At 41.1% G+C, this 27,945-nt stretch overlaps 1 protein-coding gene across 2 annotated transcripts; it reads left to right on the plus strand.

Moving 5' to 3' along the window:
* The first annotated feature begins 1,678 nt into the window (after positions 1-1,678).
* slc4a3 (solute carrier family 4 member 3) lies at positions 1,679-27,940 on the plus strand. 2 transcript variants are annotated; one of them, XM_068330119.1, is made up of 21 exons: positions 1,679-1,712; positions 2,533-2,783; positions 2,878-3,062; positions 4,066-4,292; positions 10,028-10,173; positions 11,484-11,664; positions 12,189-12,324; positions 15,255-15,435; positions 15,824-15,929; positions 17,040-17,224; positions 17,335-17,554; positions 18,268-18,483; positions 18,572-18,720; positions 18,851-19,045; positions 19,156-19,344; positions 19,582-19,671; positions 19,753-19,919; positions 20,018-20,271; positions 20,487-20,656; positions 21,296-21,469; positions 22,459-27,940. In XM_068330119.1, exons 1-21 carry the CDS (start codon positions 1,679-1,681, stop codon positions 22,534-22,536), a joined length of 3,534 nt encoding a protein of 1,177 aa, XP_068186220.1. In that variant the 3' UTR covers positions 22,537-27,940. The 2 variants fall into 2 exon arrangements, with proteins under 2 accessions (XP_068186220.1, XP_068186219.1); XM_068330118.1 differs by lacking the exons at positions 1,679-1,712; positions 2,533-2,783; positions 2,878-3,062; positions 4,066-4,292 and adding an exon at positions 7,226-7,744.
* Positions 27,941-27,945: the final 5 nt, after the last annotated feature.

The following is a 27,945-nucleotide window of genomic DNA, read 5'->3' on the forward strand; positions in this document are numbered from 1 at the left end:
GAAATTCAAGGGGAAGGGTCAGATAGCATGTTTCACGGCTCAGATTGTCAATCTGCTCCAGAGATTGACAGTCATCCTCTTCCTCCCCCAGACACAGACCCGACACACACTCAAACGTATACTTGAACACCACCCACAAGACTGTGTCTCGTGCATGATTTTAAAAAAGCTCGCACTGCAGAAAATTAAAACTGAAATGCAAGTTCGCCCAGCGTTCTAAACCTCCACCCACTGCACAGTTTTGAATAGTGCATTAAGGTTGGTAATGTTCTGAGACGAGGTTGGGGGGGGGGGGGGGTAAGGCAGGTGGGAGGTAAGAGTTGTCAAGTGACGTCTTAAGGTGATGTCTTCTTTGACCGGGGAAAAACGGAGTGAGGTGGATTTGTGAGGCACGTGCAGGTCAAAACACACGCCTCTATTGGGGGGGTTGTGAGGAATATAACACATTTGAAGCAAAGTGAGGAGCTCACCCAGTGAAAACAAAGCTTCCACTGATCAGTCAGTTCAAACTTGTCCTTTTTGTATTGGCTCATGTGCCTGTGTAGCTAGGTAACTTGGATGATAAAAATACCCTGTTCTTCCATCCCACTGGTAATTAGGAAGTAATGGAGCCTTGGCACAGGGAAATCCGAGACCACAGAATAGTAGCCCCCGGTGCTTTCTGTGCCAGCACCAATCTGAGACAGGAAGCAGCCTGCTTGACCTATCAGAGGCTCCAAATGACTCCAGCGAGACACTCCCTTCAGTCTCCACTGTCTCCAGGGACTATTCAGAGCAGTGTGTCTCTGCTGCTTAGCACTTTGTTGTATTGATTCGATGTCCTGTAGACACCGAGTGTGGGATGTACCCATCACAAGCCCATTTTACAACCATAACCTCATCCAAGTAGTGTACACAGCGTACTGTGTGACTGATGATCAAACTCTCCCATATTTAATTGTTCTTTGTGTGTCCTGGAATCAGATTTTGATTTCATTTTGGTGGACCTGCTACAAAAATGATCGAGTTGCTTTTAGCATAAACTTGAGTCAAAAAAAAAAAATCTGAACAAATGGAACTTGTGGGTAAAGTCTTTATTTGATTTGTAAAACTGATGGCTTCATGTTTGTACCAGAACAGAATTAAACATGAAAGAACTCTGCTATAAATATGTATTGTGTTGGTGCAATTTATGGGGACGCTGATTTTGATGACAGATATTCAAGAGTAGACAGTGATGTCTTTAGGATTCATTACCCCAGTGTGACACTTTTGCCTGGAGTTTGAACTTGTGTGTTGTGGTTTTGTCCATGAGTACAAACTTATGACAAATGTAAATAATTTGTTCCCAGCTCTTGTAATCACTTTGCAATCCCTGTAATCACCGTACAAGCAGCAGTTGTGACTCCAAAGATGTCTCGGTTCATCACAGCGAGGATTCACTCGACAATATCACGATAGCAACAGGACAATTTATACAAACATATTAACACTTTTTATTCTCGCCGGGCTCTTGTGACGTATTTTCGAGTGAACACTTCTTCTGTCTCTCTTGTTCCAGGTGAAGGTGGAGGAGGAAGATGAGGATGTATCAGTGGACGAGCAGGAGGAAGAAGAGGAGAAGAACTTGGAGAAAGCACTTTCTGTGGAGCGCTTTGGGGACATCATCAGTGACTCCACTTCAACAGGTGGAGACAGGATGGGTCGAAACTACACAGAGAAAGACTTTGAATGTAAGGACATCTCAAGTCGTCATTACATTGAATAGTCCTAACATGCTACTTATCTTAAGGTTTACGTTTAAATTTTAGCTATGGCAACGGGTCTCTATGCAGTCTATGTTTGATTACATTGTCATGAAATTTTATGTAGAATTAGAATGAATTAGATTCTTTTAGCACCATCATCTGATCAATATTTAATTTTGATCATTTGACCAAATAGATGCAACTACACAAGTAATTATTTCTAAATTTGTTATGGGGGCTGCATGATGCTGATTTCCTTATATTTTCACACTAAATCATCACCATTAACAGACAGATAGCTCTGGTTTGCAATAATAGTTCTTTGAATTACATTTACGTCCTTCTCTATGGCTCTTTGGTTTCATTTAAATCTCAAGGTTTTGATGACAAATTACAGCAAAAACAGAGAGAAAAAGGTAATTGTTGAATTAATGACATTGTTCTGTATGCAGGAGGTTATGCAAATCTAAGTTAAATGCTGCTATTAATCTGGGATAATAATGAAATGCATATAGTGCTTCTGTGTGAGGGCTCAGATTGCCTCGATTTAAATTCCATTTCCTTAACCTCAGGTGCTTTTCAGGCAGAGCTAAAATCAGGTGAAGCATCCCATCCCCTTTTGATATCAATAGTAAGCAGAAAAATAGTGTTACTGATGCTTCTGTGAAGGAAGTTTCTCCATGAGCCTCTAGAACCTGAGCTATGAAAGGACACCATGTGACACTGTTCAACCAGTAAGTAGACATGCTGTTGGTTCCATATTTGATCCCATGACTTACTGTTGTATTTTTTTTGCTCAACACAGATCACAGACACACATTTCACCATACACACCACCCCTTATCCACTCACCTGCCCCTGCCCCAGCGCTTACGCAAGAGGGTGCACAGCTCAGACAGGAGGCGCAAAAAGAAACGGAAGAAAAAAAAGACCTCCCTGCCGCCCTCTGATGTTACCCCAACCATCCACGAGGTGGACGAGGAAGAGGCGCAGTCTGACACGGAGGAACAGGGGAAGGTTACCATGTCCACAGAGCTAACTGATGTCCAGCCACAGGTAAAATAAGACTGGGGGGGTGTGAAGGTGACAAGAAACTGTAACCACGTTAACATTTCCCTCCCCTCATACTGATCTTATTTCTTCATCTCAGTTTAGTTTGGGGAGCCAAGAAGACTTGGAGAAACTCCCCCCACTTGCATCCTTCCACATGGAAAATGAAGAAGATTCATCGAGGAAGATCACACCCACTCAGATAAAGGGGGAGACTCATAATGGGGAGATTCCTGCTCTTGAACAGAATGTGGAGGTGGAGGGAGAGGAAGCAGCGTGCAGCAGGTCGGCTTTTACAACAGCTCTGGTTGTTTTTGGTGCTCATGCTGGTGAAGGTTATGTTTGTGTTCAACTGGCAAAGCTACAGTGATTCAGTCAGAAGAGCAGATTTGGAATACACTGCATGATATAATAATGAGGTTACACAGAGGTGTGTTACTGTGGGGGGGTTCATACTCTCACGTAACACACACAGCATTGTCTGTGGTGTCTTTTCTTCTTTTTTTTTATTTTAACAATCTCCTGCCAGCTGATCAAACACTCTCATTGTGCTGACCATTATCTGAGAGAAGAAGACAAAGCTGGACAAAACACAATTTCAGTTCTATTCAAAGCTTTATTTCATACGTTTGAAGCATCGAGCCCTTCTGTAAAAACCTACTTAAGGTGGAACCAATCCAGACATAATAAAGCTCTGCTTCTTGTGATACACGACGGACGCGTTTTACTCTTTATTTAACAACAAGTAGCAACGACCACAAACTTTAAGGAAAGATTCAAGATAACACCAAACACCCAGGATGATCATCACTCATTCCAAGAAGCAACATTCAACTCCTAGATTGTTTTTAGCAGTAAATTTACCATCAGAATATTTATTTAAATTACATGACTATGACCCCCAAGGGTAGATGTGTTTTTCAGACATGAGGTTTGGCATTCCTTATTTAAGATCAAGACGTTACCTGTTCAAACAAATACGTACCATGAGTTTTCTTTTTGGGGATCAGGGACCTCGAGGTGATTCAGCTGCATCTCTGCCAGTGTTTCTTTGAATAATCAAATAATCAATGTGTGGTAAGATGATGACTCAGTGGGTGCATTGCTGTCCTGTGGAGCCATCTTCTGGTGAACAGACAGCAATACAACCTAGAGGTGCAGCGTCGGAATGTTGCTCATTTAATGAGCATGAAAAATATTATGTGGAAATATTTCCCTAATGTCTTTTTGTATGGAAATCAATATATCTGCATTTATTAAATGCCTAAACATCATTCCCTTTTCTCAGTGTCCCCTTAGATTCAGACCCGTCAACTTCCACCACAACCCGTGGCTGGTTCAGAAGGAAGCCCATCCACCACCGCCTGACAGGGGCCCAACGGAGCAACTACGACCTGCGCGAGCGGATCTGCATCGGCAGCATGATCGCCCTTGAGACGGCCGTCTACCAGCAGGTGCCCACCGACGAGGCCGAGGCCCAGATGTTGGCCAGCGCTGATCTGGACGACATGAAAAGTAAGCTGGTTAAGATGAAGTTTGTCTGTGCTTGTTTTTACAGTACTATTATTATTTATTATTATAGCAGGCTCTTGGGTTGAGGCAAATGTCCATACGCAATCAGCTGTTAAAAAAGTAATAATTAAGGTGTCAGTAATAAAATGTTTCCCATCAACATTCCACCTATAGGCTCGTCACCAGTTATCTAACCATTTTTCTAGTTTTGACGAATATTGGCCTCCCCAACAACTTCTTCTGTTTAACTTGTTTTTGACAGATAACCTGTGAAGGATCTTGTTATGTGTGATCAAATCTAATGTCACAGTCAGACAGGATGTTAACACCCCTGTAGTGTGACTGTATTTATTGTATAAACATATTAACACACACACACACACACACACACACACACACACACACACACACACACACACACACACACACACACACACAAGATGACTGATTATTAGAACGCACGTCAACAGAGTGCAGATATAAATAAAATATAGTGTTAATCGAGTCATTGGTTACATATGAAGTGATGGCTGGGTCAGTAAACTCCGACCAATCGACTGATAAACATTTCTATCATGTATTTTGTATGGGAGAGGGTCTGTTCTGCTATCAACGTTTCTTCTGATATGACTCACTCTCGCTGTTCACCCACGCCACAACAACACACTGTGTGGATGCTTGTGAGGTGTCTGTTCTAGCCTGGTTGTTATGTATCAGCCAGTTGACTCTGTGTCAGACCTCCATAACACCTGACGCGGTTGCTAGGATATACATGTTCATATGTACGCATGGCCATTCATGTAGCTGCATATCGAAGATGTGTACATGCTCAGTGTGTGTGTGTGTGTGTGCGTGTGTGTGTGTGTGTGTTTGTGTCTGCTCATGATTCATTTACGCAAATTAAGAGGGCTGCAGTTGCTAACGTCATCCTGCCTGAGAGACTAACCATTTATGAGGAGGAAACCTGAAAGAAGAAGGACAAACATCAGTAAAACTGTTGTAAAACAGAGCCACCCTGCTACTATAATGGTTATAATGTAAATGCAATGAATAATTTCATGTTGGTGTCAGATTATCCATTTCCATTCCAAAGCATAATCAGAAAGAAGTGATCTGGTTTTGCATTTGCAGCAGCCTCTAGTGGTGGCTAGTAGTACTGCTACATGCTCACCCAGCCTGGGAAGTCCGTAACATATTCTGCCTAAGGCATGGGTTTTAGATTGTCTGTGAAAAAGAAAGGAAAATAAAAGTGGACATAATTGCCATTACACTTTTCTAACTAGAAGAGTTCATTTTCTCTATTTGCAGGTAAATTCATTCAGAATCTGTGCGCTGTCTGGCAACTTCATTTTCTCTATAAATCCAGGGCTTTGTTGAAATGGAACATCTGTGTCCTCCTGTGTGCACAGTGCATCAGCTAACCCGTTGCTGTTAGTCACACTGAAAATACATTCACACACACATGGTGGCGGAAGATAGAAAGACAAAATAAAGGAAGGATGGGAGGCAAAAAGCTCATGTTGCAAGAGAAAAAACTCCCCCCAGTATCCAGGGGCATTAATTAACAGAAGCTGCAGTCGATTCCCTTATAGAGGCGACCGTGCCTCTGGCCTTTCCTGCTCTAACAGAACAGAGTAATCATCGACTGCTTGGGAACCATCTGGAAACAGAAAACAGGGCAGCCAGTGTCGCTCATTGACAGGCGATGTTTATCACCGCTGCATGTCCCTCTGCTCCTGCCATCTGTAATCCGCTTGGTCTGACTGCTGTTGAATTGAGACTGAATGATTAATTAATTGTTGAAATCAGGTGATTAATTAAAGGTGAAAGACTAGAATAGGCACCATCCTCTTCTTTTACAACTTATTTGTGCAGTATGACTCATATATTCCAAAGCCTAAATTGAGTATTTATGTGGTGCAATTCAGCGTAATTCTTTTGCGTATGTGGCTGAACTGCAAGCTCTGTTAACCGTAATAATCAGAGATCAACCTGTGACTCATTGGAGTCATGTGTCAGAAGTTTAGACACAAAACCAATGGGGGAGCCAATGGCAATGATCCGAGAAGACAAACAGCTGCATCGTTTCAAAATGTTCTCCATATAAAATATTTGAAGTTGTGCTCGGGGGGAAAGCGCTTGATGTCATGCAGGGAGGGACATATATTCTTCATATAATGTAATATCTCTCAGTAGAGTCCCTTCAACTGCCAAAGCAGAACAATCCAACACATCCTGGAGCCAGCATGGCCCACGTCCCACCTCCCCACAAACCTCCTGTGGAAACCAAGATTTTCTTGCATCTGTCCAGACTCATTTCCATCAGGTGTTGTTGTTATCTGTCCATCCAGTGTGCATACACACACTTTTCCAGTTTTATATTTCACGTTGTCATCCTGTTCATAACACATGTCTAACAAAGAATCATGATTGTTAAAACATGATTCCTCTTCATACAGAGCATGGTCATAACTTGTACCATTTGCACATAAAGCTACACAATATTCAAGCATATAGTAAAGATTCAGTTGTTTTATTTTTCACTTTAATACATTTTGAGTGGAGCCAACCTTTTGCACTTGACCTTTATCCACCCATATCTCACACTGTTGGAGAACGATGGCAGCACTAATGGAAACAAAAGGCACCCACTGCGCTTCAGCACAGTTTAGGTTGGTTTGTCAACGTCACCAAGATCAATGGGTCGACTTCCTCATTAAAAAAGAGCTGCACTACCATTCAGCTGACAGGCGGGTCTCCCGATATGGATCATCCCTCAATCAATATCTCTTTTTGGAATTTCACTTAGAGGTGAACGTTGCTAGTCTCTCTCTGATCGTGGACCCAGCAGAAGGACTTTTTAGGTAGGGACACTCCAGTGAGGTCCCTTTATTCAGATTTAAGGCAAAGGAAATATTTTTACGATTACTTATGATTTCTGTGTTTTTTGCACTGCATTGTGCAGATTTTGGAAAATTTTAACGTCTTTTGAACACACTTGATTTAAGAACTAGTTCCTTACTCTTTTTGCACAATTAAAGTGATTAGACACATGTCGGATAGTGGTCCTTGCAAAGATCCAGTCTCATCGGAGCAGCAACCCAGGGCGAGCAACGGCGTTTAGGAGTCGGAAACCCTGGATGAACAGTGCATTCACCTGGAGCGAAGTGGACAGGAAGAGGAACCGTCCATGGAGATGACAGATATTGAGGGACATGACAACCAAGGGCAAGGGGGCTCCGAAAAGAGAAATCGCACAGACCATCGTGGTCCTGAACGTCGCAGCAGCTTCCAAAGAAGCGTGGGAACCACTAAGCAGCTCCTCCATGAGCCGCACGGCTCGTTCCCCAATTTCGAAGGGCTTGAAGACTTTGAAGAGTTTGTTTTGGATTTTGATGACTATGACTTGCTGGAGTCCATCCACACTCAGCTGGGTTCACCACAAGAGTCTGTCCGTAAGTCACCAAAAGTTTGGTTGCCATGGTGATCCACTGATGCTATGGCTGGTTAACATTACACTTCTGTTCCTTTCAGAGCACGTTTTATGTCAGAACGGTTTGACAGCAGCAAAGTGACGTCAAGCTTCCAATGTGGAAATCTGACCATCGTAGAAAATTTCCAAGGCTTAAAAAAAAAAAATCTATTTTTACATGTATGATGAGTGGATGGGAGACCTCTTGTTTCCATTGATGATGCAGTTTACTGCTTGCATAATTAATGCCAACATAAGACTCATTCACGCTCACACATGGAACAAAATTGTCTATGATATTGATCAAATTGACATGGTGCTCAACTGCTGCTGTTTCCTGCACCCGTATTGATCCAGTGGTACCCATTGGCACTCAGGGTCATCCACAGCTAGAGCGGAAAAACATTTCATTGACCGGCTGTGTGTGGTTCTGCTATTTTTATCCATGAATTGTGGCAAATTAGTTTGTGAAACCGTGTTTCAGCAAACACCAGAGAAACTAAGAGCAAGTGACACAGGATTCAGGTTTTAGTGTAGCTAAAAACAGGACAAACATTAACCATTCACGCAAATACAAAAAAAGCTACTATGTTTGCAGCTCTGAATAAGTCAAGCGTGTTAGATCATATTTTCAAAATTATTTATAGCAACTAGATCAGTTTACATCCCCAAATAATGCTGATGTTTATTCCAGCGCTACAACATTTTGGTTCAGTCCAGTTTGGTAGTTTTGATTTCGTGCAAGCTGTTGGTTTTTGTTATCTCGAGCCACAGGACAGCGCTTACCAAAGTTTTTAAATGATGTGCTTAACTTGCACATATTGCCACTTTAACACTGAAAAATATATTAGTACATAACTGGTGCAACAATTTCAATCGTATGAATTAGTATAAAACCTTCTAATTTGCTCCATTTTAAAGTTGCAGCAATGAGCAATAGTTCCTGCGTTTGTTTGCCAGAAACTCACGTTAGCATTACCATTTTACTAATGCTTGTGTAATCCAACATGACTCTGACCTCAGCTTTCGTATCTTAAGGGGAAATAGGAGAGGCTGGAGACTCAATTATTATCACTAGTGGTGGAATTTGGTATTATTGCTCAGGTTTGTTGTTTGATAGTTGTTTGATCATTTTTTAAACCAATTTAGCCACATTAAATCCACATCCAGTGTGCTCCTGATCCAGGGAGGGTGAGGGGTAACCGTAGTTCATTCTGATACATCTGTGGTCCAGGAGGGGACAGCAAACACTAACAGAGGAAGGCTTATACATGGGGTTATATATCAGGTTATACTTGGACAGCATTACATTTTTGGTTGCCCCTGATTTGGGGCTGTGACGTGGGACCTTTCCATCCCCACTGTGGATCTGGCACAGGTTTATGCTGGATGCCTGTCTGAATGTCAGCCAACCAACCATCAAACAGACAGGCGTAAAATTAAGACCTCCCTAGCAGATGTACTAAGCAGTAAATAATCAAGCGGAAGGGGTCACCAGTCAGTGCTGCCCAAATGTGTACCAAGAAGCCTTTTGACACAGGACTATACTAAGTGTAGGGTTGCGGGTTGAAGGCTAAATTTACTGTCACCCAGGCGACCGAGGTTCACGGTTATCATCACTTCAGGTCATGCAAACATCCATCTCCAGTCCCCAAACACCTTTTCTCACAGCCCGTTAGCCTCCACACAAATGTACCACTCTTTTACATAATAAACCACATTCTTTTTCAGCAGAGAACACACCGCCGCCAAGGCCCGACCCCCCCCCCCCACACACACACACACATACATACATACACACACGTTTTTGGAAATTTATCCTCCAGGTCTTTTCAGTAAAGGTACTGACAAACAAACAAACAAACAAACCAATCACCAACCAACCAAAGGATATGGGTGAAACCAGGACCTGCTGGAGGTAATGATAGTCTCACTGTTGTTAGGAACTGCTTAAAACACTGCTCAAGTTCAATAAAAACCATGTGTGGGGAGAGGAATATTTAATTAAATTACTCTTGAAATGAGAGCATCTGTAACATTTTGCCACGGTGTACATCGATACTTCTTCCTGGATGCTCCTCTGTCAGATGGAAACTGAAACAAATACGGTTTCTGATTTTCCAACATGGAACACATTTTATGAGATAGCCCATCTGATTTATTTGTTTTGCAGTACTTTAAACAGCTACTTAAACGCAGGCAGTGTAGTTTGTGTCTGCATTATACTTTTAAAAAACTTTGACTCAACTGACTTGTGGCTGTTCAGGCCACAGGTTTGAGGACAACCCCGGCGTCAGACGACACCTGGTAAAGAAGTCGTCCCGATGTCAGATGACCCGAGCCAGTAACAGTTCCACTCCATTGAGCAGCTTGAAGAAGAAGAAGAGAGCAGCAGACAAGAAGACTCATGAGGTTTGCATCATTTTCCCCTTAACTACAATGACCTCCATATTGACTTCAATATGGAGGCAACATAAAAACGTTATGTTCCCTATTAAACGGTTTTAAAGCTAAAGTGCATTGGTCCATCTCCAACTCTGTTTTGCTCATTCATCACCACTTAGTCTGGTTGTGTAATAAGGTACAAGGCAGAAAAGGGTCATATTTAAGTATTTATTTGTGTGTTTGTATGTGAATTTAACCATTCATCTCCCAGTCTCGCCAACAACAACTCCATCTGACTTAATATGAACTGATGGATGGATGGATGGATGGATGGATGGATGGATGGATGGATGCTCTCTAAAAGGTCACTAATTGGAGAAAACTATTTGCTGGATATACGGTGAATAAAAATATGAATTCCAATTGATGTCAGACTCCACAGGCTGGTTCACTAGTGTATCCGCTCTGGTGAACCAGCCTATGGAGTTCCATCATTTCATTTGATTACTGAGGACTTTAAAATTTCAAGAATAAGACTGTAGTTCAGTTGCTTTCTGTTGCTTCAAGAACCAACAATGTGTCTAACCACTTCTTGTAAGACCGGTTTTCCCATTGCTACACAGATGGGTGGAAATACATTTGCCACATGGGCACTGGGTGTGAACAGGACGTCTGTCACAGTTCCAGGTGATAGATTTAACACTACGTCTCTTCTGTGAAAAAACGTAGTGCTCATTTCTCAACCATTTGTAGAAATACTTATTTGTTCTCTAAAAAGTGTCATATTTGCTCAATCTCATAGACACATCATTTGACCCATTGTTAATATGATAATTACTGATTATTTTGAATAAAAAAAATTGCTAGGTTTTTTTAAGGCGTACACTTTCATCTTAAAAACACTTGAAAACAACATTGCTCCTCTTGTTTCACCTCAGTTTGACATAAAAATAGTCCAAACCCACAAATCACAGCATTATTTTATACGATCTGAGAACAATTTGCTAAGAATGGGAGCGATGTTGAAATGAGACGAAGCGTCTCACCGATCCTTTCACTTGTCCTCGGGGTCCAAACCACTCCTAGCCTGGTCCAAACCACTTTATCTTGACCCCATGTTGCCTGTGTATTTGCATTAGCTATACTCAAATTTACCCCCCCCCCCAGGTCTTATTTCATGTTTTTGTTTGAAATGTTGCCATAGGAACAACCATTCAGTCGTTTTTTCTAAAATAAAAGTAATTGTATTGAATCCACAGATGAGTGTTCGCTTTATTTCACATTAACGACACTCAATTACGCTTCGTCTGCTTTTTTTTTTTTTTAACCATTTCCAGTTATTTGTGGAATTGAACGAGCTGATTGTGGAGAAGGACCATGAAATGCGTTGGAAGGAACGAGCTCGCTGGATCAAGTTTGAGGAGGATGTGGAGGAGGAGACGGACCGGTGGGGCAAACCTCATGTGGCTTCACTCTCCTTCCGCAGCTTGTTGGAGCTTCGCCGCACCATCACACACGGTAAACAGCTTTTGTGTGGCAGCGGAGCACACACTCCAGCTCTGGTCTGAAAGGAACAGGCCACCCAAAAAATACAATTCAGATGTAAATCTAGTTCAACCCTTGGCCAACTTTCATAACCTGAAATATTCACGTGACTCCAGGGTATCAGATACTGAGGTCATTTGCACCGGTGCGTTCACACAGTGGTTGCACAAAGGATTGTGTTCATGTATGTGCTTTTTAGACGAGATCAAGACTGGCATACTTTAGAGTTTACCTGATACTTATTAGCTGCATGCATTTTTCTGTGCGTGCTCGGTGGATGAAGGAACAGCTTTCTCGTTGTCAAGAGGTTGAGTAGAAAAATTCTTGCTGATCTTTTCCTGTCAGTTTGCAGCTGAGATAATTAACAAGATAAGCAGAACCCAATAAAGAAGAAATACAATTTACTTTAATTCACATTAATTATATACTTTTTATGTATTAAATTGGGTTTGAGTTGCCCGTTCAGCTTCTTGTCTTTCTTTACCTCAATTCTTTAGGTGCCATCCTTTTGGACCTTGAGCAGAACTCACTGCCCGGCATCGCCCATCTGGTGGTGGAGACGATGATCATCTCTGATCAAATCAGAGCCGAGGACAGACCTAGTGTTCTTCGGGCTCTGCTTCTCAAACACAGGTCAGTGAGAAAGCTGATATTCACAGGTCTTAAGGAGACAGTATAAGATCATTTCCCCCCCAAAAAATGTGTGCTTTAAAAGTTGAATCAAATCTATATTTTGATGGACAATAAGTCTCATTTTAGGCCAAACCCAAAAAATGTCTAATTAAGTCCAGTGTAATATCTCCTCTGTGATAAAGAGATCCTTTGTTTCCTGAAAATTAAGGAAAACCCCTTCAATGAATGAAAATCCCCATCCAGCCTCTCGCCAGAGTTTGATGAAGAACTCACCTGCTTCAGGTTGATTATCATCTCAGATGTAACAGTTCCCAAATTCATGACACGTCTTTGCTTTTTGTCTTCCTCCTCATTAATCATCCTCCTGCAGTGGAGGCTGTTGCAAAAAAAAAAAAAAAAAGCCAAACTCATGGAACAGGGAATTTCCAGATTGAGACCTTTGGCTCATCTTCTGGTGAATTTCCCTGACGTTGACTAAGTTTCAAATGTCAAAGCTGGAGGCTGTGGCTGCATTTCATCTGCAAGCCTTGAACTTCAGATAAAAACGCTCGACTCATCATTATGTGACCAACTTTTTGTTCGCTGTCTGGACGTCTTTGTCTTTTCTGGCTGACTTTTTGTCAGATTCACTTCATCCTTCATAAACCAAAGGGTGGCTTTCTGAATCCCTGACGTGTAAACTACACACAGAATGGAAAAGTCAGTGTTTGATAAAAAGACTTTGAACTAGTCTCCCCAGTTGTTTTTGGAATTTTCATGAATCCAGGTTGTTTAATAAAGATCCTGAACCTCCACCAAAGGGCCCCTTTTGATTCCATGACATAAATGCAGACTAATAATTCTACTTCAGTCAAAAAGCACAGCTTTTGATTTGTTGTTGCGTTGCTGTTTCTGCGTGAGCAGGTTCTTTCCAGCTGACCCAGTCAGCCTATTGGTATCAAATTCAGTCGGGTCGGTGGAAATTATTGGGTGTAATTTTTTCAAACCAGCTGAAGTATTTGTGAATAGATTTTAAGGCGTTATCATCGGACACCACATCTATACGTTGAGATACTTGGAATGCAATTGTGAAAGGCGGTAATGACCAGGCCTGTGAACTAGAAGTCTAAAAATCACCAGAGGCGTAGCTTAATTAGGTCCTGCACACTACTGGCATGTTGATGTAATGCATGTGACATGTATACTCGTTCAAATGGCCCCCACTCATCGATCGGCACATTGGCACAACGGCTAAACTGACCTGACAAAGTGTAGCAAGTGGAATAGTGCGCCACACGTTACGTAACGACACACAGCTCGCTAAATGTCAGCCGTCAAACTGGATGAACGAAATGAAAGATGAGACGCAGCTGTCGATTTTCAGAGACCCTATATTACATGTAGTCGTAAACACTCATTGCCATAGAAATTCAAAACAGTTTGTAGAGAATCTGAGTTATACTCTTGTGATTGTCATGATCCCAGTCCCAGTTTTCCTTGTCTGTCTTCCTGCGTTTGCTCCCAGTCAATGCACTCATTCCTGTCACCTGTGTTGCTGTAGCTGCCTGCTTCCCATCTCTAGCCAGAATCCACCTACATAAGCTCAGCTCAGACCTCAGCTCACTGCCAGATAGACACCAACACCTCCTACTCTTTAGTGTTCCTGAACACTTTTGATGATTTGCTTGTTTCTCAGATTTCGCCTGTCGGTCTGTTCCTTAACTAAACTATAAACGACAACTTTCCCCCCGGTGTTCTGCTTGTTCTGTTTTTAGAATTATCAACGGGTTCACACGCCTCACTTCACATTTCTCTCACTAAGAATCCTGAATAAGTAAAAACTAATTCTAATTCTAATTGTAACCCATCCCTTTTCGCATGGTGAACGGGACAGGAGACCCTCTCTGGGAAGCCAGAGGCACAAAAATGTGAAGGTCAGGGTAAAACGTTGAATTCAGGGGTGTCGCGGGATGTTGCAGTCTCTGACTGCATTGTTTTATTTGAGTTTGTCTTTTTTCATCTAGTTTTTCGAGTAGCTTCATGTCAGCTTGCGATGGTCAGTTAATTATAAATAATATGGAAATGACAGGAAACCAGTTTTTTAAAATGCTGCATGATATAATTTGGGAGCAGGCTGTCCCTGCCAAAACACACATTTTACGTTGCTGTGTTGTCAGAAAACCTAATGTCGCCCTGAAACTCAGCAATTCTGAGGAAAAAAAAATGAATAGAAGATATATGATGGAGTACAACAAGAAGCAACCCCCAATAAAATACTTACATATATTAAGGTTTTATATTTGTGTAGTAAAATAATAGAATACATGTTAAATCCTCCTGTTGAAGGTTTTGTGACTTGTTTGTTTGCAGTGAAACACAGACATCACTTGAGTTTCAGCTTTTGGCATGTAGCAGGAATGGACCATCAATGCTACTAGTATGGGTTGATAGGTTACTAAGGGGTTCATTTTGAAAGCTACTCCACTTTTTATATTTTATCACTTTAAATATGAATTGCCTGATGTTTTTTTTTTTTAATGAACACGATAAGACATGTACCAAAGTGGAAACCATTGAACTGTGGACACTGATAAATGGGTCTCGTCTGTTTGCATTGCGAGAACCCTGCAGCAGTCATTTTAATGGCGCACACCTTGTTTGAATTTGCTTTGGGGTTTGATTTAATTAAAGGAGACCAGTGGGCCTTGGTATGTGCTCTGCTGAGCACACTTCACTGGATGTAAGTTCTGTAAAATTAAAATCATTCCCAGTAGAATCTGCTTTATTTGATGAGTATTGTTTACCAGAAAAAAATGCGTTCCAATCAACTAAACAATGATTCTGATTAACGTGAAATCAACCGATGTCAGCATTTTGTTCAATAATGACCTTATTGCGACTGACAGAGCTGCAGACTCACATTTTCCTATTTTTTCGATTTTTGTCCGCAGCCATCCGAGTGATCTGAAGCATCGTTTTCACCGCCACCACTCATCTGGTAGTCTCCATGGCAGCTTCAATCACAACCACGTCCAGGACACCAATCAGCCGCTGGTGGCCGAAGAGCATGACGAACATCACGACAAAGGGCCGGTCTACGACCCGAAGCAGGACGTGTTCGTCAGCCTGTTTGTATGGTCCTCATTTGCAATCTCTATTCCTCACACCTCACTCTTTACATCAACAGCAGGAGCTGGCAGATATGAGATCTGGTTGATGATAGACTGTGACAGGCAGTGCAGGCAGGCGGCGCGCTAAATACCATGTACTAAAGCCAGAATAAGTGATTGGGTAGTTCTGACAAGAATGCACATGGGTAATTGCACTCAGCCATCTAAGTGGACTTTAATATTATTCCCATACAACACACTGTTACACCCACATTGTGTTTCCAGTTTTGGTCCCATGTTATATCACGCTGTCACATCACGTAGGTCGGAACAGCAATATGGATCTTTTATATTGTATATTATATATTATATATCTTTTATATGGATTTTTGTACTGTCTCTCCTTGCAGAAATCTCTCCACCCACTGCCTCCTGAGAGCCATCCAGCTGCAGCCAGATCCATGAAGCTCCTCGCCAAGATTCCCAAAGATGCCGAAGCTGTCATTGTTCTAGTCGGTAAGCTGTGGAAGTTGTGACAATGCAGATTAATCCAGAGACTGTGGTCGTCTCTTCAGTTTTTATAAACCGCTAAGAGATGATTTGGCAGCTGTAAATATTCCACTGGGGCAATGTTCTATAATTGAACGTCTTAAGTGAAAAGTTTATTCAACAATGAAAGATTTGACATCATCTAATCCCCAACTTCCTAATGGAAAATCCGAAACATCTTCAAAAAAAATTTATTTATTTTTTGTTAATGTTATAATAATAATAATGATGATTATGATGATGATGATGTATCTATCTATCTATCTATCTATCTATCTATCTATCTATCTATCTATCTATCTATCTATCTATCTATCTATCTATCTATCTATCTATCTATCTATCTATCTATTTTTTGGAGATTGAAAAAAAAGGGTACCGACTGAATTGCTAGTTTTGGGCGGCCCTACACTTTAAAAAAGTGGTTCTCAACTTCTTCACCACAGGCTGGTTTACTTTCCGACAATATTTTCACATACCGGCCTTTAAGGTGTGGTGGATAAATACTACAAAATAAAATGATACAACCAGCATAAAAACTGGTATTTTGCAGCTTTCTTTTTCTGTGAAGGTTTGTAGGTTCTTCTGTTATGGAAAGTTCAGGTCTGGAGCCCAAGGAGCAGAGACTGACACACAAGTAAAAATCGACAGTTTTGTTGCCCTGGCAAAAAAACACGAGTGACCAATGAAAACCAAAACAGCAGAGCAAAAAATGACTAAAGTCCACAATCACTGAAAAGGTCAGGCAGCTGAGAGAAACCTAGGAACGCTGGCATCATAGAAACAGGACAGAGTTTTTTGGCACCCCCATTGGGAAAAGCCAGGTCTTTTGAGATGAGGCTGAGGAGCAGAGTGAGATCTGGTGGGTCTCTTCAGCTGCTAGGAGCCAGCCACAACATCTTCTGTCTCATTACTGGCAAAGAATACCTGAGGAACTCAACCTTTTTATGGGTCAACTTATACTAAGATGCTTGAGTAAGCAGGTGATGGCTGTGCTAACCAAAGAACATTCATGGAAGGATGCTTCTTCCTTCAAAATGTTACAGCATCTTGCTGTGCTTTGCTGTTTCCTGCCAGGCTGTGTTGAGTTTCTGGAGCAGCCAGCCATGGCCTTCGTCAGGCTGAATGAAGCAGTTCTCCTGGAGTCGGTGCTCGAGGTCCCGGTTCCTGTTCGCTTCATTTTCATCTTGCTCGGTCCAAGTCAGGCCAACGTGGACTATCACGAAATTGGACGCTCATTCGCCACTCTCATGTCTGATAAGGTACGCATTGTATAAAGATGGAAAACAGCATTTCAGTCAGATGGTTAGATGATTGATTCGCCAAATACATTTTGGCGTTTTGGGTTGAATTTTCTTACGTTTTGCTGCAGACATTCCATGAGGTGGCCTATTTTGCTGACGACAGGCAAGACTTGCTGAATGGTATCAATGAATTCTTAGACTGCAGCATCGTCATTCCCCCATCAGATGTGGAGGGCAAAGACCTCTTGAAGACTGTGGCAGACTTCCAGAAACAGATGCTGCGCAAGAGGAAGGAGAGGGAAGTCAAGAAGCACCACTCCTCATCTGGAATGGAGCAAAACAACAAAGGTACTCTGTCAAAGGTCTCACAATTCTCTCCAAGCCAAATCCTCACTTACCAGGCTTGAAAGAGGTGCTTTTGAGTTCGTAAATCAGTCAGTCCTTCAGCGCAATCAGTGATCCATCCCATAAGTCTTTTAAATTACCTTCAGAACATTCCTTGCAAGTCACATGACATGGTCCTCTAGTGTCTTTTTTGATGCTATTACTGGAGGGCGCTAAACAAACTTTGGCATAGGCAACGCTAGTTTACTGGTGAAGCACATTTCAACTGAAAGTGTGTAAGACATTAAGATTATGTCCAAAAACAACAAAATACTTTAGAAGCATTTGGAAATGTAAAAAAGACTCAAATGAAAAAAATGAAAGGACACTTTATTGGTTGAATAAAAAGTAAACAGGAAGATCTGGAACTTTGATCTTGAACTTAGAATTAAATTGATGTGATCTAATTTCTTTGTCTCAGTAAACACTTTATTTAGCTTCAGATGTATTATTATATTTTTTTTCAGAGACCTCAGAACACATTTCACATTGATCAAGTTGACTGACATTAACCCCTAACCCCTTCATGTGTTTATACTGTATATTACATGTGTTTTCCTTCATTTTTCATCTTCTTTTACACGTTGGTAGTGCTGCTTCATTTGAAGCACATGATCATCCTGGTAGGGATCATTTGTTTCTTCTTCATGTAATGGAGCTTGTTTAAAATCCTCTAGAGGCAAGTGAGGAGGAGGAGGAGGGAGGCGACCAGGAGGTGGACCCCTTAAAGCGCTCAGGTATCCCATTCGGTGGTCTGATCCATGACATCCGCCGCCGCTACCCGCACTACATCAGTGACTTAAAAGACGCTCTGGACACGCAGTGCATCGCCGCTGTCATCTTCATCTATTTTGCAGCACTTTCACCCACCATTACCTTCGGAGGACTCCTGGGTAAACTGAAACACCGAGATGTTTGAATGTCATGACATTTTGATACCTAACCTCTTAAAATGTTCTTTTTGGCTGTTTTCACGTACAGGAGAAAAAACACAAGGCATGATGGGAGTGACCGAGCTTATTGTGTCAACTGCAACTCTTGGAGTTATATTCTCACTGCTTGGTGGTCAGCCTCTCCTCATCATAGGGTTTTCAGGACCCTTACTGGTGTTTGAAGAAGCCTTCTACAAGGTACTTCATCAGAAAATGTGAATATCCGTTGAGTTTATGCCAAACGCTACATTGCCTATCCCAGTTCTTTGAGGTCACATTATTGCTCTTCTGTTTTCCTCTGCAACCAACATATCTGTTTTTTCTTCAGTTCTGTCAGACCCACAACTTTGAGTACCTGACTGGTCGAGTGTGGATTGGTTTCTGGCTCATTTTCATTGTCCTGGTGATGGTGGCTGCTGAGGGAAGCTTTCTTGTTCGCTACATCTCACCCTTTACTCAAGAGATTTTTGCGTTCCTCATCTCCCTCATCTTCATCTATGAGACTTTTTCGAAGCTCATCAAGGTAACCCGATCCACGACGGATATTTAATTACTTAACCAATAACTATGTGTGGTGACAAAAAGCCACTACAATAAAGGATAGATTAAGATCCTCTTTTTGCTTCTATATAGGTGTTTGCGGAGCATCCACTTTTGGCAACGTACCCTAGCGACACCACCCCAGCGACTGGGCTTCAAGACGTGGAATACATCAGAAATCAGCCCAACACTGCCCTGCTGTCTCTGGTGCTCATGATGGGAACTTTCTTTGTTGCTTTCTTCCTCAGGAAATTCAGAAACAGTCGCTTCTTAGGTGGAAAGGTACGCTGGTTTCTTATCCGGTAAAACTACAGGTGTGAAATATTCGTATTTGTGTCTTTTATTGAAGGTTCATTTAGCATTAGTGTTGGTGCATGCAGCAGTAGAGGATTTCCTCTACATTTAATTGGAGGATGAGTCTCTTTGAACTGTTTCTGTTAAAATCTACGATAAAGATATAAAAGTTTAAGGTGATAAAATATGTTTGCTGTTATGTTTGCTGTTTCTCCGTATCCTCAGGCCAGAAGAATCATTGGTGACTTCGGCATCCCCATCTCCATCTTAGTCTCAGTACTGGTGGATTACAGCATCCCTGACACCTACACTCAGGTAACTGTGATGTTTTAGTCACAGAAACATTCGCCCTGGATTTTTAAACTGGTACCATCAACATATTGAATTTGCCTTCAGAAACTCAACGTGCCGTCGGGATTCTCAGTCACTTCCCCTGACAAGAGAGGCTGGTTCATCAGTCCTTTTGGTGACAAGCAGCCCTTTCCCACCTGGATGATGGGAGCGTCTGTCGTACCAGCTGTCCTTGTCTTCATCCTCATTTTCATGGAAACTCAAATCACCTCGTGCGTACACGATGACAATATCGGTTATCAGAAAGTTTATTTTACAAAATGGGTTCCCTCAAACTTCCTCACTCCCGTTATTCTTCTGATCCATCTAGATTGATTGTCAGTAAGAAGGAGCGCCACTTGGTTAAAGGTTCAGGCTTCCACCTGGATCTTCTGCTCATCGTCATTCTGGGAGCCATCTGTCCTCTCTTTGGTTTGCCGTGGCTCACAGCCGCCACGGTGCGCTCCGTCACTCACGTCAACGCCCTCACCGTCATGAGCAAAGCCACGGCCCCCGGCGAGAAGCCCATGATCCAGGAGGTGAAGGAGCAAAGGCTGACCGGGCTTCTTGTGTCAGTTCTTGTTGGTAAGAGGAAGGGGAAAGTTGACCTCAGTGATTGTCGAGTCATAACATAGCCAGTGAAGATACATGAAATATTTGTAGATTCACCAGCATTTGAACAAAAAGTCATCTTCATTGTTTGACAATGTGAACGAACAATTTTCTCCGTAGTTCTAATAAATGATTTTTGGGTTTTAAAAGCTGTAATATCATCTGAAAACCTATTTGTGACGCCTCAGGTATGTCAATAGTGATGACCGACGTGCTCCGCCTCATCCCTCTGGCTGTCCTCTTTGGTATCTTCTTGTACATGGGGGTGACTTCTCTCACTGGTATCCAACTGTATGAACGCATCACGCTCATGGTCACGCCTGCCAAGCATCACCCCGACCACATCTACGTCACTAAGGTAACACATACAAAATCAATGTTTTCATGCCCCCTTTGCGTTATTATTAGTGGTGAGATGGACGAGCCAATACCAGCAGAGTGGGGGCTGCAGGGGAGGCAGGGCGGCCATTCGGCACCACATCTTGTTGTGAATACATTGGAATCGAACATCATGAAAACATATCACTCCTGTTGTGTCCATCTTTGTTGACTGCTATAGACGTGGGTGAAGTAACGTCTACTAGTAGACTGAATGAACAGGATGCAGACACTGAACAATGAAACCAAAGCCTTCTTGCTGCGCTGCATGACTTCCGCTACTGTTGCATTGTGGGGAATATAGTGTTGGTGCGTGCAAAACACCAGCGGGCGGATGTGGTCTGCGGGCTGGTTTGAATAGTTATTAAAAATCATAAATTATTCATCACGGGCCGGATCTGTCCCGCTGGCCTTGACTTTGACATCTGTGCTGTACATGATAAAAGATCAAATGAAATGAAATCACTTAAAAGGATTTTCCACTAGATGGAGCCAGCAATATATAGGATTCAGTTGAAGCATCTAGAATTCAGTATGTTTGATGTGTTTTTAAAGCTCTGCTCTGTGGGCTACGCTCCATTGCTTTTCTGTCCATTAACCACCGCATGTATTTCTTCAGGTGAAGACGTGGCGTATGAACATGTTCACCCTAACACAGCTGGCGTGTATCGTGGCTCTGTGGGTAGTCAAGTCCACTGTGGCCTCCCTGGCGTTTCCCTTCGTCCTCATCATGACGGTGCCTCTGCGCCGCCTCGTCCTCTCCAGGATCTTTGAGGAACGTGAACTCCAGGCGGTAGGTTGGGCCGCAGAGACATTCAGGGAATGTTTAAAGCTTCACCACAATAACCGAATCCCAACGAGCCTTGACATACTCATTTTACACCAAATTTAACATCGGATGGATGTTGGTATGTTTTCACACATCTAACACTAACGACTTGTAAAGAAATACTTTGATAGATGAGTGTTGTTGTTTTTTTCCTCTGTGATCTTGGACAAATTTTTCATAGAAATATTTTCAAATGATATGCAAATATTAGCTTTTGGTATGTGTTCCAACCAGAAAAGATTCAGAGTACCCTCTGAAGCAGGGCTTTATGTTTTCCTGGTTGGTTCCCCCAAACCCATAAATGTCATCACCGTCAGATTAAAGCCTTCCGCTTCCAAAATGTCTACTTTTTCAGGAGCTAGAATAAACAGCTTTGCTCTTAACTTTACCATGATTCATTTTCAGTTCATCCAAAGGCCTCATGAACCCAAAGCATTTTGGAATTAGCTTAAACTACTGAGAATTTTATCCTTATTTAGTTTTGGTCCATTTCATAACTGGCTTTTTACAAACAAAGCTGTGAGCACGAGGAGCCAAAGGGAAAAATTTCACTCTGTTCTCTTTTTGACATTTAGATGACAAGTTTAAGCAATATAAAGTATGAAGTTACTGCCAGGCCTTGGTTAAATTAATTTACCACAAGGATCGGGAATATTCTGACTTAAATCAACAATGCTGAATTTTAGATTTTAACTCTCATTGGGAAATTCAGAAGAAATGAAACAAGGAAATAAGACATTTATTATTAAATTATTTTTACATTTGGACAAAGTTGAACTAGATGAGACATCCATTGTCTCATCTCAAAAAAAAATAAAAAAATTCAAACTTTAAACTTTTTTATTTAATATGTTATGAGTGCAGTTCAGTTGAACGGCACCTAACAGACTAGTTATGAAATATTCCCATGATGCCTCAGTGAAAATGATTGGAGACCATTTGTTTATTCACAGCTGGATTGTGACGAGGATTCTCCCAACTTCGATGAAGATGGGCGAGATGAGTACAACGAGATCCACATGCTTGTATAAACCGACCCACATCCTCCGTCTGTGACCAATCAGAAGAAGCGTCTTTGCAAACCTCATTGTCTACTGGTAGCGGTAACGAGTGATGGGAGGAGGGCAACCATTGTGGCATTTGTAAAATATTAAAAAGCTATAGCCTTATAAGGAATTCCTACCTTTGTTCGGTCCAGTTTTTGAAAGAGCACACCTAATGTTAGACGTATGGTGCGGTGGTGCTCCTGAAGATCTTATACTGTCATAGCATGGAGCACCCCCCCCCCCCACCTGACATGAATGATGCAAATCTAGCATAATACTATCCCTTTAATCACACTGCCAGTTCTGGGCATATGTGCAATGATGATGGTGACCTTGGTCATCACGGCAGGCTGCTGACATTTTTTTTTGTCCAGAAAGCAGCAATTTTGTTCAGTTTGCACCAAAAGTCTTTGGTGTTGATGCAAATTGACCCCTAATCTTGAAGCCCCTTAATTCCACTGCCTGTGTAATTATGTCACATTGTTCCTGCATACTTCTGCCACGGGTCCTGATGATGTGCACACGGGGAGTCTGTGTGCACATTTCCCTTTCTGTCCAGATCTTTAGTAATAAATGCTGTTACTGAGCGAATACTGCCACTGCCAACCAAAAGCTCTGACAGAAAGCCACCTCTTTTAAAGTAATCTCCCCTTGAAGCCAAAATCTCCACAAAGACTGTGCAAGCCTCCCAAAGTGTTGTTACTACATCCAATGAAGGAGTTAAATGCCCACCCACCAACTCCATCGTTGTGACCTTGGGTTTACAAGTAAACAGCAAACACAATCTCAAACTTATTTTTCTACTTTATTTTGTTGGACTTGATGCCATTTGTGATTCTCAGCCTCCATCTTACTGTTAGTGCTATACTACTTGTATAAAATAAACAGAACATTGTGTAGGTTGACACATTCAATATGGCATTATTCATCAGATCTTTTATCTACTCTGCAACACTTCCATAGTTCCATGTGCTTGCTCAGCTGAAAGGTCATGGAGACAAGCAAACAGGTACTGAGGAACAGTCGAGTGTTATATGAACAATGCATTTAACAGTGACACTGTGGGCATGATATTATAATGTACCATCTGTGTTCTGTTCTGAAATACCAGAGATTAAGTTTACACCTCCTATACATGAACCTGCTCTAAATCTTTCATTTCCATCCGACCATCACACCCCAACGTTTTCAGGAGTCTTACTTCTGTCCCACACAAACACCAACACGTCGGACTTGATTTTTCAGTAACAAGTTGTGCACAGAGTTGTGAGATTTATCTCAGACGAATGAGAAGAAATGTTTTTGCTGTTATTAAAAGCACAGTGTGTTCGGTAATAGTCGTAAATACTCTACTTGAAGGACTATGTAAGCGGAGAGTTCAGTGAATGATCCTGAGATGTCAGCTTTGGCAGCAGGTTAGTTTTCTGTGATATATTTAATTTCAGAGATTGGATATTGACAGATGCACTGTGGACTGAAACAAAGCCTACTGAAAATGACCGATCTTAATTAAAGGCAATACATGGCAGACATCATCCACACACATGGCAAGATGGGCAGGATGAATTTATTTCTTCTATTTTCTAGCTGCTGTAGATAAAGATAAGCTTGTTAGAATGAAAGGAAACACACTGTGAGCCAATTGTGGAAGTTTTTTTTTTTCTATAAATACCTACTAAATATAACAAAACAGAAAAAGAGTTTATCGTATTAGTTTTATTGAAAACACGATCCAATAAAAAGCACTGAAAGAAACTAAGCACAGATAATGATGTGCATTGAAAGATTGAAGTGCACTGAAAAATGTAGTTACTGCTCAATAGTGTGATGTCGTTCTTGTATTTATTTTTCTTTCGCACAAGAGTGACCCACATTACGAGCCATGCAGGAATTCTGTCTCAGGGGAAACTGACCTTCGATCTGTAAATATTGCCTTCCAGCCTTTTGGTTTGCTGTCTCTTGTGAACATAATTTGTTCAAGGCAACCCAAAACTTACCATGAGAAAATATATTTGCAGACAGTCCATGTTTTTGTATTATACAGTTTAAATTGGAGGTCCAGAGAAGAGAATGTTTCTTCTAGTGTTGTGAGATGAATATATAGCTGTAAGTCGTTTTTACCTTCTTCTGTGAGGGGACACCTGCCGTAATCTGGCTTTAATTTTGCAGCTCCCCAACGTAACGAGTTACTGGATGTGCTTCACATCAGCGCTCTACGGCTGTTTTTTTGTTTTTTTTTAATAATAAGTTAACGGACCCTTTGATCACATGTTATGTTTCAGGGCTCGAATGGCAAAGTGATCGGTTTACTCCACTATGATTGGCCCTGTGAAGTTCATGACATTATTGAATACAAATGTTTGTCGTAAATTTGCTTGTCAGATTTAGCAAAAGCAAATTCTGGTTTATAAAGGGTCATTAATAACATAGCTATTGAGTGTGGTCATTAAATATTTTGTGTGCAGCAGACAGATTATGAGGTGGAGCTCAAATGTGTAAGGTTAAGCCGAAGCACAGCCACTGCCAATTATATAAGGAGAATGAAAAATAATATATTAGCGCTGATAGTAACCTATGTACAACTTTGTTTTATGTGAATCATTTCTAACAAACAATAATAGAGTATCCCAACATGACTTCCTTTAAGACATTTCACCTGTGGGAAAGAACATTTTCTTGGCCTGATATTAATTATATTGAATGGAGTCAAGTCCAAAAATCTTTGTATGGCCCTTTAAAATGTGACCTAAACACTAAGGCTTGTTCAGATAGGAAGAGCTTTTCTGTAGTTCTGTGGACACACATTTCTGTTCTGTCCATGCTGCTAGAACTAATAATGACTTTGGTTCTTAAATTCAGGTTCTACTTTTGAGTAAGTTCACTCCGCACAAGTAGAACAAACCCAGAAAAGGTTTGTGAAAGGTTGGCTATGTGAACAAAGCCAAAACTAATTGAGGGCTTGAAGTATGGAAGGAACCACAGACCTCTTATAACCACTGACCAACTAAAATCTGTTCGAATTGATGACAAGAATCCAAATATCAACTAAATGGCACATCGTAGTGCCATCCTACAGTGTTTTAGTCCTGCAGAACATCTCGCAGGTGTCTCTGAGGGTGTTTTCACACCTGAAACATCAAATCAAGGCCTCATCCTCATCAGGTTTTTGTCACATTGTAGGCATTTGATTCAATTTGTTGTGGTTTTCCAAGCACACCAAGGAACTTTCCATAACCTCTCTCTTATCTTCTCACTCAGTCTTGTAGAAAATAAATGGAACGTTTTTAAGGTTTAATACGTTGACTTCTGATTTCCTTTTTAGACCATGACCATTTGAATTCATTTTAATTTTTTCCATTTGTTGTTCTTCTCCTGTCATTACATCAGTGGACTGATGCTATCCTGTAATTGGTCTGAAAGCCTGACCCCTTCCAAAACAGTGATGTCACACTGTAAACAGACCAAACCATGGTTTAGCTTGATCCAGACCGAGAACCCCTCTTTCTGTCAGACCGAAGATCAGGATTGGATTGGTCTGGTTGAGATCCATACCTGCAATTTTGGGTTGGATAAAACTTAAATGGTAAAAAGCCTAGGAGGGGTTTGGTGTGAAAGCACCCTCTGAGAGTTTCTGGACCTGTTTGGTCCTCATGACGAGCTGAACTACAGACAATGTGACTTGCAGATGGAGTTATGAGTAGTAAAGCTTCATGTTCTGTCTGATGCGAAAGTCATTCATTTAAAATTCAATTTAAAAGAGAAGAGTCCATTGAAAATTATTTTTATTACATTCTGACCTGATTAAATTATTTTTGTTTCACCAGAAGTTCAAGTCCCACATAAAGAAAACTGCAGTGCTGAAATCTCACAGGAAGGGAGTTGTTCCTATTTTTTCTTCATCTAATTTTTTAGATAAATATTCAGTGAAGACTGCGTCTATAATTGAAGGCAGACTTACTCCTAAGTGATCCCGTCCGACTCACAGATTTGTCATCATCCTCCAAGATTTCAGAATTTATCTCCTTTATTTAAATAGTTTCTGGTTAAACAAACAAGGGTATGACCTTTAATGAAAAATTCAGTCTCTGTAGGGATCTCTTCCATCTAGATGTCAGACAGTAACAAACAAACAAAAACATTTTTCTGGAACATGATTTTGACCTTCAGAGTAACCCGAAAAGGGTTGGCCATTACCAGCTGAAGTGAGCTGGTAATGGCTGTGAAGCAATTACACAGAAAAATAGCAGGTTTAAAATGCCACAAAATGTAATAACTGGTTATTAATGTTTTATTAAAACATGTTGGATTTCATCTATGAAAACAAATGTCTTTCATTAAAGTCATTCATAACCATGGGAAATGCGAAGTTAATTGCATTACATGCACCACCCACTGTGTAAGTTCACTGCTACAGGAAATGAAGAGCAGAGCAACACCCGCCATTTGTTTGTTGTTTCAACTAGATTTGATAAAATGAAGATTTAACTGGAACTAGAGAATGTATTCAAATTAAAACTGGTTGAGGGTTGTTTCCTTCTGTATGCTGTGATGTGATGTTTGACTAATTGTCTGAGAATACAAATCAGTTCAATACAACAGTTCCTTTTGTTATATAAGGAGCTGGTTTGTCTGAATATGTACAGACTGTAACCAAGAAAGAGCCGGCAAGTGGAGGCAAAGAAATCTTTCAATATTTACACAAGAAAAAAAAAAAAGTTTAATTGTGGATATTATTTAAGATAATAAAAGATGTGTTGCTGCCACTCTGTCCTGTCTTGGAGCTAAAGCACGCAAGATGAAAACAAAGTTGTTGTTTTTTTACCTTCAAAAAGTTCTGCCATCTGACTTCAGCAAAATCCGTTGCCGTGTACCACCTTGGTAGCAGTGCAGACCACCCACCCAAATCTGAGACTTTCCTATGTTATTCCATCCTCTTTTAATTTAAAATCATTGGTTTTAATTTAAGACTTGTGGGGATCAAGGAGGTCTAGCACATGGAATGGGTTTGACCATTACATAACTCTTAAAGAAGGTCATAAATGCTGAAATTCCCCCTAAAGGAACAGGGTTGTAGTATCTTTTTTAATATGACGCAAATGAAGTGCAATTTTTCTTCAATGCACTAAATGCTAAAAGAATAGTTCCTCAACAAATGTATTATTAAGTTTGATCTTTGTTACCCGATATTGTTCATCTCATATATCTTTCTGGATAGTAACCAAACAAGTATTTATATGCAGACATTTAGGGGTGGATTTAGTAATTATCAACCTCTGGTGTGTTTGAAGCACAGATCGGCAGATTTAAGTGTTAATTCTTAATGAAATTTGCAGTTCTAGTGTCAGTTTCACATTAAATTGAAAGCTAAAAGTTAAAGCATTGGTAAAAACCCCC

This window comes from Antennarius striatus, chromosome 12, assembly GCF_040054535.1.
Source record: "Antennarius striatus isolate MH-2024 chromosome 12, ASM4005453v1, whole genome shotgun sequence".
Taxonomy (NCBI): Eukaryota; Metazoa; Chordata; class Actinopteri; order Lophiiformes; family Antennariidae; genus Antennarius; species Antennarius striatus.

Bases quoted from the DNA above. Each gene is read 5' to 3' on its own strand.
- slc4a3 (XM_068330119.1), top strand. From the start codon at position 1,679: ATGGGTCGAAACTACACAGAGAAAGACTTTGAAT. The intron at 11,665-12,188 runs GTAAACAGCTTT...TCAATTCTTTAG, and splicing joins TCGCCGCACCATCACACACG to GTGCCATCCTTTTGGACCTT. The intron at 12,325-15,254 runs GTCAGTGAGAAA...TTTTGTCCGCAG, and splicing joins GCTCTGCTTCTCAAACACAG to CCATCCGAGTGATCTGAAGC.